At 39.9% G+C, this 14,927-nt stretch overlaps 1 protein-coding gene across 1 annotated transcript; it reads left to right on the top strand.

The window, feature by feature from the left end:
- Positions 1-2,394: 2,394 nt before the first annotated feature.
- On the top strand, positions 2,395-3,869 carry LOC122496073 (10 kDa heat shock protein, mitochondrial-like). Its single transcript, XM_043602242.1, has one exon. The coding sequence runs from the start codon at positions 3,113-3,115 to the stop codon at positions 3,419-3,421; it is 309 nt and encodes a 102-aa protein (XP_043458177.1). The 5' UTR covers positions 2,395-3,112; the 3' UTR covers positions 3,422-3,869.
- Positions 3,870-14,927: the final 11,058 nt, after the last annotated feature.

Below are 14,927 nucleotides of genomic sequence, written 5' to 3'. Positions count from 1 at the left end.
AGAACACACTCTAGAACACTCAAACAATATCACATAGATGGTCAAGGAAACCTATCATGGGATCAATAATAATTTGCAATTGCAAATTTCATTAATATTTAGTTATTAAACAATTATAGAAAAGGGTAAAGTTAAGTTAATGGTGGGCCATTGGAAAGCAGTGATCTTTTAGGGAGATTTATGAGATTCCTTTCTGCCTGCCACACTTGTGTACCTTGAAAGAGAAGTACAGCAACATGTAGAGAACTGTTGGAGAGACACTGGGGCTCATTCTGAAAATGTGAGCACACAAGTCTGGGCTCCCCCTTGGCATCACCAGGCTCCAGTGAATTTCTCTATGCAATTGCCTATTTAATTCAGGAGATTAGTTTTCTCTTTCTAATTTCAAATCTTTCAACATTTTTTTTTTTTTTTTTGGGACAGAGAGAGAGCATGAGCAGGGGAGGGGCAGAGAGAGAGGGAGACACAGAATCGGAAACAGGCTCCAGGCTCCGGGCCATCAGCCCAGAGCCTGACGCGGGGCTCGAACTCGCGGACCGCGAGATCGTGACCTGGCTGAAGTCGGACGCTTAACCGACTGCGCCACCCAGGCGCCCCTCTAATTTCAAATCTTAATGCCACAAAGTTGAAAAGTTTAAAAAAGAGAAGAGCACATTAAAAATAAACAAGGACCTTATAAGCTGGCAATTAGATAATATTTAAGCATTATCTTGTATCAACTTTAAGACTAGGGACTAGTTATTTATTGCAATTCTGAATTAAGAGGATTTTTGAAAAGGGGCTTTGGATATAATTTAACGATAGCCCTGATTTAAACAGAAGGTGGTTTTTTATGAAGAAGTTGAATACTACATGCTTCAATGTCAAAACATAACTTACTGCATTCATATCCATCCCTGGGCACCTTGGCAAGAGCTGATTACATCCATCTTTTTATGCTGTACATTATCTTTCCAGCATGTTTATTTCCCTTGTAAGCCAGAGATTGGTTATTTCAACATGGCTTTTTAAAAAAATTCTTTTGCAGTTTAATTAAAATCTTGTTTTTAGGAAATGCTTTATACTCTTCCTGAATTGAAAAGTCTAAAGATGTAGACATGGGAGGAGAGTTAACTGCATTTAGGTAATGAAAGCCAAATTCCTGATTTCATATCTATTAGAGACTGAACTTGAAATCTGTGCATAGCAGATTTTTCAGAAGACCTATTTCATGATTATTGAACATGCATAGTAAAGAAATTATAAAACTGTTTTAAAATAATAGTTTACATAGTGTTGGTCAACATAACTGTCATCAACAAAGACAGTCCATACCCAGGTGGGAGTCCTAACACAGAAAGGTTGTCACCACAAAGCAATGGCTTCCTTGGTGAAGTGAGTGCTGGGATCACAAATGCTTCAAGGGCTCAGAGAAGAGAAGTGAGTAAACTCAGGGTGGGAGCAGTTGGGAACAGTTTCAAGGAGGTGATGGATCATAAATGAGAGAAGGGCTTGGAGAAGGGAACTGGGAGGAGGCAATGGTGTAACCATAGGGAGGCAGCAATGAGTCATCAGTATGATTGATGAGAAACATAAATAGTTGAATTGCAAATTTTACAAACATAAAGGACAGGAAGAACTAATCAGATCTAGCCTCCTAGCTTTAGGGAAGTAAGGTCTTATTATCCCATCTTGCAGATAAAACATCTGAGGCCAAAATATCTGGAGAGGTCAAAGGAGGTGACTAAGTCCTTAGTCCAGTGATTTTTTTCCCCCCAAACTTCCAGAGGTATTTTTAAACATGTAGATTTTGGGACTCAAATTCCAGGGAGTCTGACTCAGTTGGGGGGGGGAGTGAGCCCCGGGGTGTCCATTTTTTATAATACCTTCAGAGGGTCCCCAGATTTGGGAACCTCACTTGGGCAGTGGTGGTGCTTTGATATAATAGGTACTCAGGGAACACCCTATGCCATATTCCTATTTTAAGACTAATCCTAATAAGTTTTCATCAACTCTGGATAGATGAACAACAAGGGTTTATCCCATCACTGGCATTCTTTTACCCATTTTCCTAGTTCTCAAAAAAATGCTTTCGCAACCAGAAAATGGAGACCTGCCATCACTGCTTGGGAATTTGAAAAAATTGACATATATGTGGGTCCAGGATCCTTAATACAACTGTCACAATAAGGGTCCTGCAGAAGACCTGAGAATGTAGAAGAAAGTAGAATACCAAGTTAAAACCCTGGGTCTGAGTCCTGGCTAGCCATTTACTGCCTATTGGTGCTTGTATAAGCATTTTAACCATATTTTAGAATTATCAGCTAAATGATGGGGCCAATAAGACTTCTACTGATTATGTTCCATGGTTATGGAAAAGACAAAAGGAAACTATGTGGAAATTCTCTTAAACTATAAAGACCAACACAGATTTTTGAAAAATTATAAAAAGGATCACTTTATTTAATTACTATTGTATATCTACTATAAGTAAGCCATTGTAGCAGTTAGAGAAAAAGAGCCCTCAGCCCTGCTCTCAAGAAGGAAAAGTCCTATGGCAAGAGACTTATACCTTTCCAGTTTCTTCATTCCTATCATTTTATGGTCCCTGACATTGATCAGAGAGTGTAGCCACCAAAAAGCAAAGCCTTGACTGTCCCCTTCTCCAAGGTTAAGACATGGAACAGTTAATAGGAGGTTGAAAAGAATCAGGAATGTTTTATTACTTTTGCTACCTCAATTTTTCCTCTTCCTCTGTAGGGACTTGTGTGCCCCAACTTGTTTGGGGACTTGTGTGTCTTCTTGGGAAATACAACACGTTGGGAAACTTTTAAAAAGGCCATGGTAGAGGCCCGGGAAAGGAAATACAGAGTTGCTGGTATATCTTCTTTAATATCAGGTTGTTTGGGGGAAGTAACGGGTCTTTTTGAAGTTTCTGCATTTTTTGGTTTATCTCATTAGGGTGGAAGTCATGATAGTCAGGGTGGATAAGGAGAATGTATGTTTGGCTTCACATAATGTACTTTTTGGGACCTTAAGCATAGTGATAGGCAGCTACATTCAAAGCTAGGTTTGAAGCAGTGAAGGAATCCTATGTAAAAGAAGTTTACAACAAATTACAGTGTCTGAAGTCATGACAGGACAGGCGTTTAGAAAGTTTACTTCCCTCTTTGACCGATTTTTAGTTGAAAAGAGTGCAGCTGAAACTGTTACCAAAGGAGGCATTATGCTTCCAGAAAAATCTCAAGGAAAAGTATTGCAAGCAACAGTAGTAACTGTTGAACCAGGCTCTAAAAGAAAGGGTGGAGAGATTCAGCCAGTTAGCGTGAAAGTTGGAGATAAAGTTCTTTTGCCAGAATATGGAGGCACCAAAGTAGTTCTAGATGACAAGGACTATTTCTTACTTAGAGATGGTGACATTCTCGGAAAGTATGTAGATTGAAATAAATCATTATTGAATGGCATCACATGAAGCTGCCCATTCCACTGAGGCTGTGAAATCTTTCATCATGTAAATAATTTTCATGCCTCCTTTATAATAAATGAATGGTATCCAAACTAAGCAAAAAAACAAACAAAAACCAGGTTTACAAATAGTGCAAATCAGGGTGTGATTAGTGCAATGGTATTCTAGAGAAGGGAGGCTGCTATTAGCCATGTGGGAACAGAACATAACAGGACACTTATTTTTGCAAAAAGCAAATGACAATAAACAATGACACAGTAGTAAAGACAGTGGGGTATGGAAAACCATAGGACTGCAGATCAAGGAAACCTCTCCATGTGATCCTGGCCAAATCGCTTTCACTTCTGGGGGCTCTTTATCCCCCCCCTTTTTTTTTGACAGAGACAGCACAAGTGGGGAAGTGGCAGAGAGAGGGAGGGAGAGAATCCCGACCAAGCAGGCTCCACACTGTCAGCACAGAACCCGATGCAGGACTTGAACCCACAAAGCTATGAGAACATGACCTGAGTCAAAACCATGAGTTGGATGCTCAACCAACTGTGCCACCCAGGTGCACCTCCCTTTATCCCCATCTTAATTCACCCTGTCCTTCATTCTTCTTTAATTAGTATTAACTGCATTCACCTTCTAATGGTCTAGTTACAATTGCTAGCCACTCCTTAAACCAGGCCACTCTGCAACTTGAATCACCTCATTGAAACTTGAATCTGATTTCACAACTTCATGACTTTCCTTTTGCTGACAAATGCCTTCACTTGATCTACAGCTCCACATCCACCCTCTCAGATGACCACCCCTGCCAGCACCGATGCCTTATGCATTCACCTCCACCTCCTCCCTTGACTTTTGGCACTAAAACGTATACTTTTTGTTTTGTTATTTTTAAGATCACCACATGTAAGGGTGCCTGGTGGCTCAGTTGGTTGAGCCTCGGGTTCTGTGCCGACAGTGTGGAGCCTGCTTAGGATTGTCTCTCTCTCTTTCTCTCTCTCTCAAAATAAATAAATAAACATTAAAAAAATAAAGCGTTACAATCACCACATATACTTGCCTATTAACCCTCCTTAGAATGCTTTTTCTTCCCTTCTTCCTGTATCTGGCAAACCTGGGTTAGCCTGCAATACTCAGCTCGAGTCACATGTTCTCAGTGAAATCTTTCTTGACTGAATGAACTGGTCCTTCTCTAACAATAATGGACTAACTACTTCTAGATGGCAGCGGGGTTTTTCTTTTTGAAGACTTTTCTGGAATTTCCAGGCCAAGTGGGTGGGCAGCCCTATTATTGGCAGCCCTATTATGCTTCAAAATAAATTCTCCTCTTTACCTTCCTGGAGGTAGAAAGGATAGCTCTTGGGTGTTCTTGGGCTAGTCTCTTTACATGAATTCTTAAACAATAGGGATTACAAAGAGGCTCACATTTTACAGCAGGCAAAAGGCTCACCCTCTTTTGTACTTGCAAGCTCTTAAAAGATCTCTTGCTGGAAGACTGCCCACTTGTTCAATCATTGTAAATTAAAGCAAAAATTTTCAGAGGTTACCATTACTCCTTTGAAAAATTTTGAGAGCACCTTTTCATCATTTGGAGACCAGTAAAATTTCCCTCCAACGTTCAACAGGGTTCCTGACAGAGCAGCGAGCTTTAACAGGCAATCCCAGGGGCATTCATTAAACCAAGAAAAAGTAAGTAGTGAGGCCAGACCCACTTCTAGTGATAACTAACGACACAATGTTCTGTTTCTGTAGTACTTTCTCTCTCCTTTAACTCTTTAAATCTCATTTTAAGTCACAGAAACTATCTCTACTACAGTCATTAGGCCTGGGTTCTGATACAGTAGACAAGATACAGGATCCATTTTTTCACTTTGATCTCTAAATTTATACTTATTATTTATTATTTAATTATTCCAAAGTTCTTTTCCCACCCCAGTTTTCTTCCCATCCCAAACAAGTCCATTATTGAATTTGGTCTTTTTCACGCCGGAGAAACTTCGCACCTCCTGGCTGATGAGCAAGTGAAAACATGATGATCCTTGCTTTCTCAACTGGAAGCGCAAGTATTACATGGTTAAAGGGAGTTCCCTAAATTTCGGAGGCAAATGAGATAGGAGCTAGAAACGGCTCTGATGCAAGTGATTAGATCCAAGGTAACTCTTTGTCCCGAATCTGGCAGCTTTCTGCATAGTTCGCACTTTGTAATGCATCAGGTTCAGAAATGCCATGGTCACAGGTAGCGCTCCCTTCTCAAGGCCATCTCCTATTAGCAGTAAATTGTGAGGGCGACCTTTCCTCTCTCATCTTAGTCTCTTTGTTTTCAAAAAGAGTAATTCAACTCAATAAAATGGCAAGTCAGCTATCCCTTTGTAATTATACCAGGAAGGCCTTGTGACTAATTATTTCATTTACCCTAGCAGCAGAAGTTTAAGTAACCAGGAAGGTGATATAGGCAATGTTTCCCAAATAGGATTAGTGTCCAACCCTTGGGAAGGCTTTTGCTGTGTCAGGACTTCCTACTCAATCCTAGACCTTCAGATTTCTGGAGGGATGGTGACTCAGACCATTTTTTAAAAAGTTTTCCAAGCCTAGGGCATCAGTTGGTTAAGTGTTGGACTCTTGATTTCAGCTTAGGCCACGATTTCACAGTTTGTGGGATTGAGCCGCATGTTGGGCTCTCTGCTGACAGTGTAGAGCCTTCTTGTTATTCTCTCTCTTCCTCTCTCTGCCTCTCCTCTGCTTGTGCTCTCTCTCTCTCAAATTAAAAATAAACTTTGAAAAGCAAAAGTTCCTCAAGCCAGTCAGATGATTAGTCAAGTTTAAGAATTACTTGTCTAGTGGTCTCTTGCAGGGGTTCTCAAAGTCAGTATCCCCTGGGGATATTGCAAATAGTGCAGATTTGATGTTCAACTGCAAGGGATTCTGATTGCTGGGATGGGTCTCGAAACAGGAATTTATTTTTTAACTTTATTTTTTATTTTTTAAAATTTACATCCAAATTAGTTAGTATATAGTGAAGCAATGATTTCAGTAGATTCCTTAATGCCCCTTACCCATTTAACCCATCCCCCTCCCACAACCCCTCAGCAACTCTGTTTGTTCCCCATATTTATGAGTCTCTTTTGTTTTGTCCCCCTCCCTGTTTCTATATTATTTTTGTTTCCCTTCCCTTATGTTCATCTGTTGTCTCTTAAAGTCCTCATATGAGTGAAGTCATATGATTTTTGTCTTTCTCTGACTGACTCATTTCACTTAGCATAATACCCTCCAGTTCCATCCGCATAGTTGCAAATGGCAAGATTTCATTCGAAACAGGAATTTTTAACAAGCCTCCAGGGTGCTTCTGAAACAGATGACCAGTGTACCTCATGTGAGGAAACATTGCCCTGTTCTGGGTTTAGCAAAAAGGGAGAAGGGCATAGATTGTGACACACTTGAGAGGCTCAGAGGTTGGCTGCACAGGGTCAGTTCCCCAGGTCTTGCAAATGTTAGGTCAATCTGCCTCTGGACAACACCAGAGAAAGAGTGATGGTGGAGAGGATGGCTGCCAGAGACAGCGCTGGGATTCCTGGAGAATCTCGCTCAGGATTGGGCTGGGAGAATCCCAGTTTAAAAACACAGAACCCCACAGATGCTCATTTCTTCCCTTCAGATCTATTTTAACAGCTCCTCACTAGTCTTCTTGCCTTTGGGGGTCTCCCTGGCTTGCCTGCCTCCCTTTCCCTTTCTGGCTCCAGCTTCCATAGTGTTGCTAAAATGATTTTTTTTTTGTAAAAGGTAAATTGTTTTGGGGCACCTGGGTGGCTCAGTCGGTTAAACATACAAATTCTGCTCAGGTCACCATCTTGTCGTGGTCCATGAGTTCTCAAGCCCTGCCTCGGGCTCTGTGCTGTCAGCTAAGAGGCTGGAGCTTGCTTTGGATTCTGTGTCTCCCTCTGCCCCTCCCTTGCCCCTCCCCTGCTCTCACTGTGTCTCTGTCTCTCAAAAATAAATAAACATTAAAAAAATTTTTTTAAAAAGGTAAATTGTTTCTCCGTGGCTTAAAAATCTTCCCAATAATAAGAGCCTTTGCAGAGGAATCTGGATTTTGTATGGGTAAATTATTGACCTCCCAGTACCGGGCTCCACAGCATCGGTGTCTCTATTCTGGTACTTTGTAGACTGGTTCCAGTGGGCAAATTGCTGTCCTACCCCAATGGCTGGGTTTAGTTAGTGCTGATCAACCTCCTGGTCAAGTCTCAAGTAGTAGCCTGCCCTTGGGACCCTCCTACCTGCCTCGGAGCCCCAGCTGACAGTGCCCACTCACCTGGATCTCTGAATGTGGCTGTTTGCAGCAGTAACAATACCACAGCTGGCGTATCAACTCGGTTTAATATGGTCATCTGGTTAAGGTGATGCTAATCCATAGTAATTGGCCACGATCCATCTAGTTTTTGCAGGGACTAGACAGGTACGTAAACTGAATAGGGATATGATAGGGAACTCAACCTCTGCATTCGTAAACGTCTTTGATGCTGACACTAACATCTACAGTCCTAGAAATGCAGTGTTATTTATGACTTACTGTCTTCTTGCTGTGAAGACTGGGGCAGAGGAGCCAAGAGACTGTACCATCAAGAAAATCAAAGGAGATGTGTCCAATACAGATGATTATTGTAACTTGGTATACATTGGACTATAATTTAGGGAACATGGAATAACACTGGGAAAATATAATTTCAATATGGAAAAGAGCATTCATATAAAACAAAGTGAACTCCATTTTGATGCTGGTTGGGTTGTATCTATGTAACTTTGTACAAACTATATTGGGGACCTATTTCCTCCCATAAAATAAAAAGAATGCATCAGAGGTCAGTGACAGCAGCATAATTATATGACTTTTCTAATTATTTTTTCGATGTTATTGTAAAATTATAGTAATTGAAGGAATAGAGAAGGACAATTAAGAATAGCACTTTTTTTTACATTTTTAAAAAATGTTTTTATTTTATTTTTGAGAGAGAGAGAGAGAGTGTGTGTGTGTGGGCAGGAGAGAGGCATAGAGAGAGAGGGAGACACAGAATCTGAAGCAGGCTCCAGCCTCCAAGCTGTCAGCACGGAGCCCAAAGCAGGGCTCAAACTCATGGATTGTGAGATCATGACCAGAGCTGATGTTGGATGCTCAACCGACTGAGCCATCCAGGCACCCCAAAAAGAGCACATTTTTAAAGACCAGTGTATCTCATATCCCATGAGGGGAAAAAATTTGGGGGGAAATTAATTTTAAAACATCAAAAAACAGCACCTCTATATTACATGTAAAATTATCATATGCCTTCTTTTACATACTTATATTTTTTTCACTTGCATTTCTAAATCATGTCATTAGGCAAGTACCCAACAATTAAAAGGATTAACATACTTTTAAAAAGATCTGTTTACCAAGGTTTTATGTTCCAGATATTTCTGCAGCAATGAAATGGTTGGGTTGCACTCTGGACTACTATTTTGTGATTTTTGAATAGAGTGTTATTTTTGAATAAAGGCAATACATATATCAGAATAAGAAAACCACAGATATAGGAACCGAGAATGTGTCACTGACTTGCCTTAAAATAGTCTGCTCTGTAGTCCCGAGGAACTCAGAAGTATGTCAAAGGACAAGGGGAAAAAATTCATGTAGAAAAAAGTGAGGACAATGTCCCTGGGTATGATTTTGGAGGAAGCAAGAATGACATTTGCAAAATTTGGCAAGATAACTAGGGGAAAGAGCACGAGTTAGAATAACTGCTTCCAAGGGTTGGGGCAATCAGGAATCAAAACCCTGGAGAAACTCAGACAGAGGGAAATTCCACTCTGACATCCCTGGGAATGTGTAAGCTCATAGTCTTGCCTGCTGATATTATTGAAAGGATGCTGATTTTTTTTCCTCTGGCTAAACCAAAAAAGAGAAAGAAACACATTTTGTAAAACTGAGACACGTTATGGCAAAGCAAAAAAGACAAAAAAAATGTATTTCACATTTGATGTTTGCCTGAAACCAGAACTCTTTTCTTTGAGGATTTAAGAAATAAACAATTTAGAAAATTCTGAGGACCATGAGTGTATTCTTGGGAATTTCTTGGAACAACAACACATATATTAAAAATATAAACTTCAATGATTGCTTGAAAAAGCCCAGCGTTCAGTGCATAAATGAATTTACAACATCTGCAAAATTTTTACCAAAATGATTTCTCCAGGGGGGGAAAAAGAGATAAAAAGAAATCCTTAAAAAGAAAATCAACCTGTGTCAAAGTAATTCATGATTCTTCACACACATAATAATCATTAATCGGCTCAGAACTAATCTGACTTTATTTGTATTAGATGAAACTGACACTACCTGAAGTTTTTCATTTACCAATATCTGCCACTAGCAGCAATTTTTAATAGAGATGTTCAAAGGAGTTTTTCAGGATTTATATTCATTGAAATGCCTTAGCAGAATGACTTATGTCTTTAAGAAGGCAAAACAATTATTCTTGGTGGAATCCTTGCTCTGTGCAATACTAATGATCAGGAGGCAGCTTCACAGTGTATGCAACCATGGGAGGGTCATGAAAAGGGCAGTCGATCCCAATGGGCACCCTTAGGCACGGAAATCATAATGTTAGGAAACAATCCACAGTTTCCTAAATTTTAAATCAGATTTTATGCTAGCTTTTCTCCAGCTCTATTTCCACATTAGAGGAACTCCTGTGCTATTTAAATACAGTGTTGATATTATCATATATTTATTGCAGATTTGCACTTAATTTGATTTGGCTACCCAGTTCCCTGACTGATAAACCCATTCATGCGCCAGTCTTTAATATGTGTAAGACACTTCCTAATGTTTATACACTAAAGACAATAAGCATTCTAAGAGAATTAGAATCACAGAAACTCTATCTCAGAAAAATACAACACTTCAAACCTGTTTTCTATACTTACAAATAAAGAAAATCACTTCCATTGGGAACTGTAAGTACAAATTCTCAAGCACCCAAAAGGCACAAAAGGGGAAAAGCATATTTTATAAGTTCTTGATTGGTCTTGAGAGAGTAGTTATAACCAAAGCATAGTCACTATAATTCTCCTGCCTCACTGTTTGGAAAGCATATGAAAACATGCGATTAAAAAATGTATACGCCACTTCTCTCTGACTGGAATTTGGAAAGTTTCAACCATCTCCCCTAAGCCTTGTCAAGTGAAGTTGCTTCAAACTGTTCACTCATACATTTTTATTTTTTAGCAGAAGACTGTGAACACTAGTGTTTGTATATAATGTTACTTTTTCTTCATTCCATCTACTCGTCTTTCCTAAACCAGGCCCTTAATGATCTTGGTTAGACAGACAGGCTCAGTCTGTCACCAAATACATGTTGAGCGACTACTCACCACCATAAATCAGGCCCTGGGTAGCATTCTGGCTCTGGGTTCTAGTAGTCAAGTTTGTGTTCTATTATCTATTTACCTCGTGCCCATGTTGACAATTTCAAATGATAAGCCTGACTGAAAGCAAAGCTTCACTTCAAACTAGTTCCACTGAAAGGAAATAGGTGATCTCATTCACTACTGGTGGGAGTTTAAAAAAGCTTATGCTCTTTACGGGGTAATTCAATAATGTGTATCAGCATTTAGAATGTGTATACCCACCGGCCCTTCAACTCTACCTCTGGGCATTTACTCTACAGAAATATCAACACAAATAGACAAAGATTAATACGTACAAGAATGTTTACTAAAAAATTTTTAACAAAGAAAATGTTCATGATGTTAAACTAATGAAGTTATTAGTTAAAATATAGCACACATACAAATGGAATACTTGGCAGCAGTTTTAAAAAATGAGATGTATTTTTATTCATTGACATGAAAAGATGACTGTGATAGATTACTAAGTGGAGATGAAAGTTATGGAAGAGTATGTATACACAGCCTTGGCATATTATCCAGTGTCTTTCATAAAAATTCATATTCATATTCCATATGTTTGCTTACATGTACCTAGAAAAAAATACTGAACAGATACTCATGAAATCATTAAAAGTGATGATCCAGACAGGACAATTATTTTCTCCTTTATATCCATATTATTTGTATTTTTGTATCAAGCATAAGTTCATTTAAAACAAATGTTTATTTATTTTGAGAGAGAGCACACAAGTGGGGAAGGGGCAGAGAGAGAGGGAGAGAGAGAATCCCAAGCAAGCTCCACACTCAGCATGGAGCCCGACGTGGGGCTTGATCTCACAACCACGAGATCATGACCTGAGCCGACATTGAGAGTCAGATGCTTAATCAGCTGAGCCATCCAGGCACTTCAACCATACATTCATTTTTTAAAAATGTTTATTTATTTTTGAGAGAGAAAGAGAGAGAGACAGAGAGAGAATGAGAGCAGGGGAGGGGCAGAGAGAGAGGAAGACACAGAACTGGAAGCAGGCTACAGACTCTGAGCTATCAGCACAGAGTTCAATGTGGGGCTTGAACTCGTGAACCATGAGATCATGACCTAAGCTGAAGTCAGACCCTTAACTGACTACCCAGGTTCCCCAAGCATACATTCATTTTTAAAGAACATTAAAAATATTTCCATTTGTGGAAGAAAATTTTCCACCGTGAGAGGAAGAGCATTCACATAGTATCATCTCTTGAGAAAAACATTCTTGTTCTGAATCACGAATATCGAGAAAACTTATTTTGAATTTCATGAATTTCTACGGTCTCAAGACTAAACTTGCATTTCAAAATCGTTGCTGGAGAAAGCGCGACCTTTTGAGAGTTCTAAAATCGAAGATAACTGTGAATAAGGCTATTCTGCATTAGAGAAAATTTACCAGTTCTTTCCATCCCCAAGTGTGTATCCCCCAAGTATCCGGGATACTATATCACTACTGCTACTATCACACCCACCACCACCATTACTCGCTGCCACATATTGAGTGAGGTACATGTTAGGCAACATATTCAAAGAAATGCTAGGCAACATGGAAAACACTTGACATCAAGACCGCAAATTGAAACAATACCATAAAATATAGCTTTCCAATTTTACACATGAGAAAGCTGAGTGCTACAGAAATTAATTAGATTGCCAAAGTCCACAAGCGAGTGAACAGTGGAAACAGAATTTCAGTGTGTCTTAAATTCAGAACCTGTAGACCTTTTTATTATATAATACCGCTTACATGGCAGCCATGAAGATGTCATAGGTATGTTGGTGTTCACCGAATAAATATGTTAAAATAGTGACAGAATTATAAGGAATGATAGTATCTTTAAAGCATAAAATCGTTATCAAGAATCCTGTAGCAGGGGTAATAATCTCTAGATTTGGAGAATCTTGGCAAGCCACTGAACGAGTGCAGGAATGAACATTTCACCCAGTGAGAGAGGATTTTCGTCAAGAGGGAAGTTCACACCCAGATGGCAAATATAGTTCACAGATGCCTGACATTTGTACTTTCTCACTCGATCAGAGTTCACTGGGGAGAAGTCCCACAGCAAAAGTGCCTCCCAGAAAGAATACTCAGTGCCTCCTGTAATCAAACTTGTTTCTGGCTGAGCTGCTCCTGTTCTGTCTCTCTGGCAGCATCAAGTCACAGTTCATGCCTATTGTGGCGTCTGCCAGGGCCTGGTGTTTTCATTCTACCCCATGGTTTTCGTTTTGTCTACAACGCTGGCAGGCCCAAGTGTTCATCCTGAGCATCCTGTTTCTCTTTTCTTTTTTCCCTCTTCCATACTCTCTCTTTGCTTTATTCTTTTTCTCCTCCCTCCTTCTCCCTGACCTCTTCCTTCTCTCTTTTAAACATTATTTCTTAAGGGCTTACTAAAGCAGCAACTGTGCCTACTGTCCACCAGAGCCACTCTGACTGCACGGTCTCTCTTCTCCAAAAAGTTCATGGTTCTCATGTGTCTTCCCTGCTTGTCTTACTCACTTTTATACCACGGCATCCACCACAGTGGCTGGCACTTATTAGACATGTAACGAACATGTAGCTGAATATCTTCCTTGCGTTGAATTCAATTTATGTAATTGAAGTCACACAATTCGTGTGCAATTTTTAAAAGCATATAAAATGTAAGTGGGGTGAGACTGGTAAAAGTAAGGTCATGAACAGAAGTTTGGAAGAGACAGGATGTGCTCAGTCCTTGTGGGTTGAAAAGAGTTCTTATAAGCACAGTAGCACTTTATATACTAATACAACTTGAGGAACACAGATGGGTTCTTTTGTTCTACTGTATATTTCCTACATCTGAAGATTTACCCTTGACTCGGTCAAAAATAATTTCAAGGGGTTAATCAAGATCTATTTTTTAACAAATGCAAATACTTCTAGTAATATTACAATATTATCTGTTATTTAAATGAATCTGATTGATTGCCTCTCAATTCAACAATACAGTACAATACAGAACTTCCACAGCATACAGAATGGTAATCCTCAGGTATCCAAGGACAGATGATATATCACTCGTAAGTAGGTGATAGCCAGGAATTAAAAGGGGAATAACTTAATGTTAAGTGAACGTGAAGAAGAGAACAAGCTTGGTGTATGTGTATGTGTGTGTGCGTGTCTGTGTGCACGCACATGCGTGCAAGTGTTTCTGTCTGTCCTCCTGGACATTTTCTTAGTGATATCTTCTTTTATTTTTATTTAAAAGGTTTTTTTTAATGTTTATTTATTTTTTTAGAGAGAGAGACAGAGTGTGAGAGGAGGAGGGGCAGAGAGAGAGAGGGAGACACAGAATCTGAATCAGGCTCCAGGCTCCGAGCTGTCAGCACAGAGCCCGACATGGGGCTTGAACACACAAGCTGTGACATCATGACCTGAGCCAAAGTCGGATGCTTAACCGACTGAGCCACCCAGGCACCCCTTCTTTTATTCTTAAAGTGTATTTATTTATTTTGAGAGAGGGAGTAAGGGGGAGAGAAAGAGAGAGAGAGAGGGGGGGAGAGAAAGAGAGAGAGAGAGACAGAGAGAGAGAGAGAGAGAGAGAGAGAGAGAATGTGTGTGAGCAGAGGAGGGGCAGAGATAGAGGGAGAGAGATTATTCCAAGCAGGCCCCATGCTGTCAGCACAGAGCCCAGCGAGGGGCTTGAACTCATGAACTGTGAGATCATGACCTGAGCCAAAATCCAGATTCCATGGCCCAACTGAGCCACTCGGGCGCCTTAGAGATATCTTCTAATATCACAACTGGTTCATTTGTACATACTTTTCTGGTTTTCTAGGTTCACTTTTTCACTTGCCTATAGTCAGTCCTTCATAATGATGCTTGCTTTATTAAATAAAGACAAAGTAGGACACATTCTCCATTCAGAAAGTGCTTTGCCAGCTCTTTACTTGGTTCCTACTTGTACCTACTATTCTATGAACGAATAGCCCCTTTCATGAATAAGAGGGCAAATGAAGAAGTTACACAACACTCGTGAAGCCACAACACAAGTCTATAATTAGCCACCACCTTTTTAACTGATG

Source organism: Prionailurus bengalensis, chromosome F2 (genome assembly GCF_016509475.1).
Source record: "Prionailurus bengalensis isolate Pbe53 chromosome F2, Fcat_Pben_1.1_paternal_pri, whole genome shotgun sequence".
NCBI classification, from domain to species: domain Eukaryota; kingdom Metazoa; phylum Chordata; class Mammalia; order Carnivora; family Felidae; genus Prionailurus; species Prionailurus bengalensis.
Note: the sequence above shows the minus strand (reverse complement) of the source record. Positions and strands in the feature narration are given on the sequence as shown.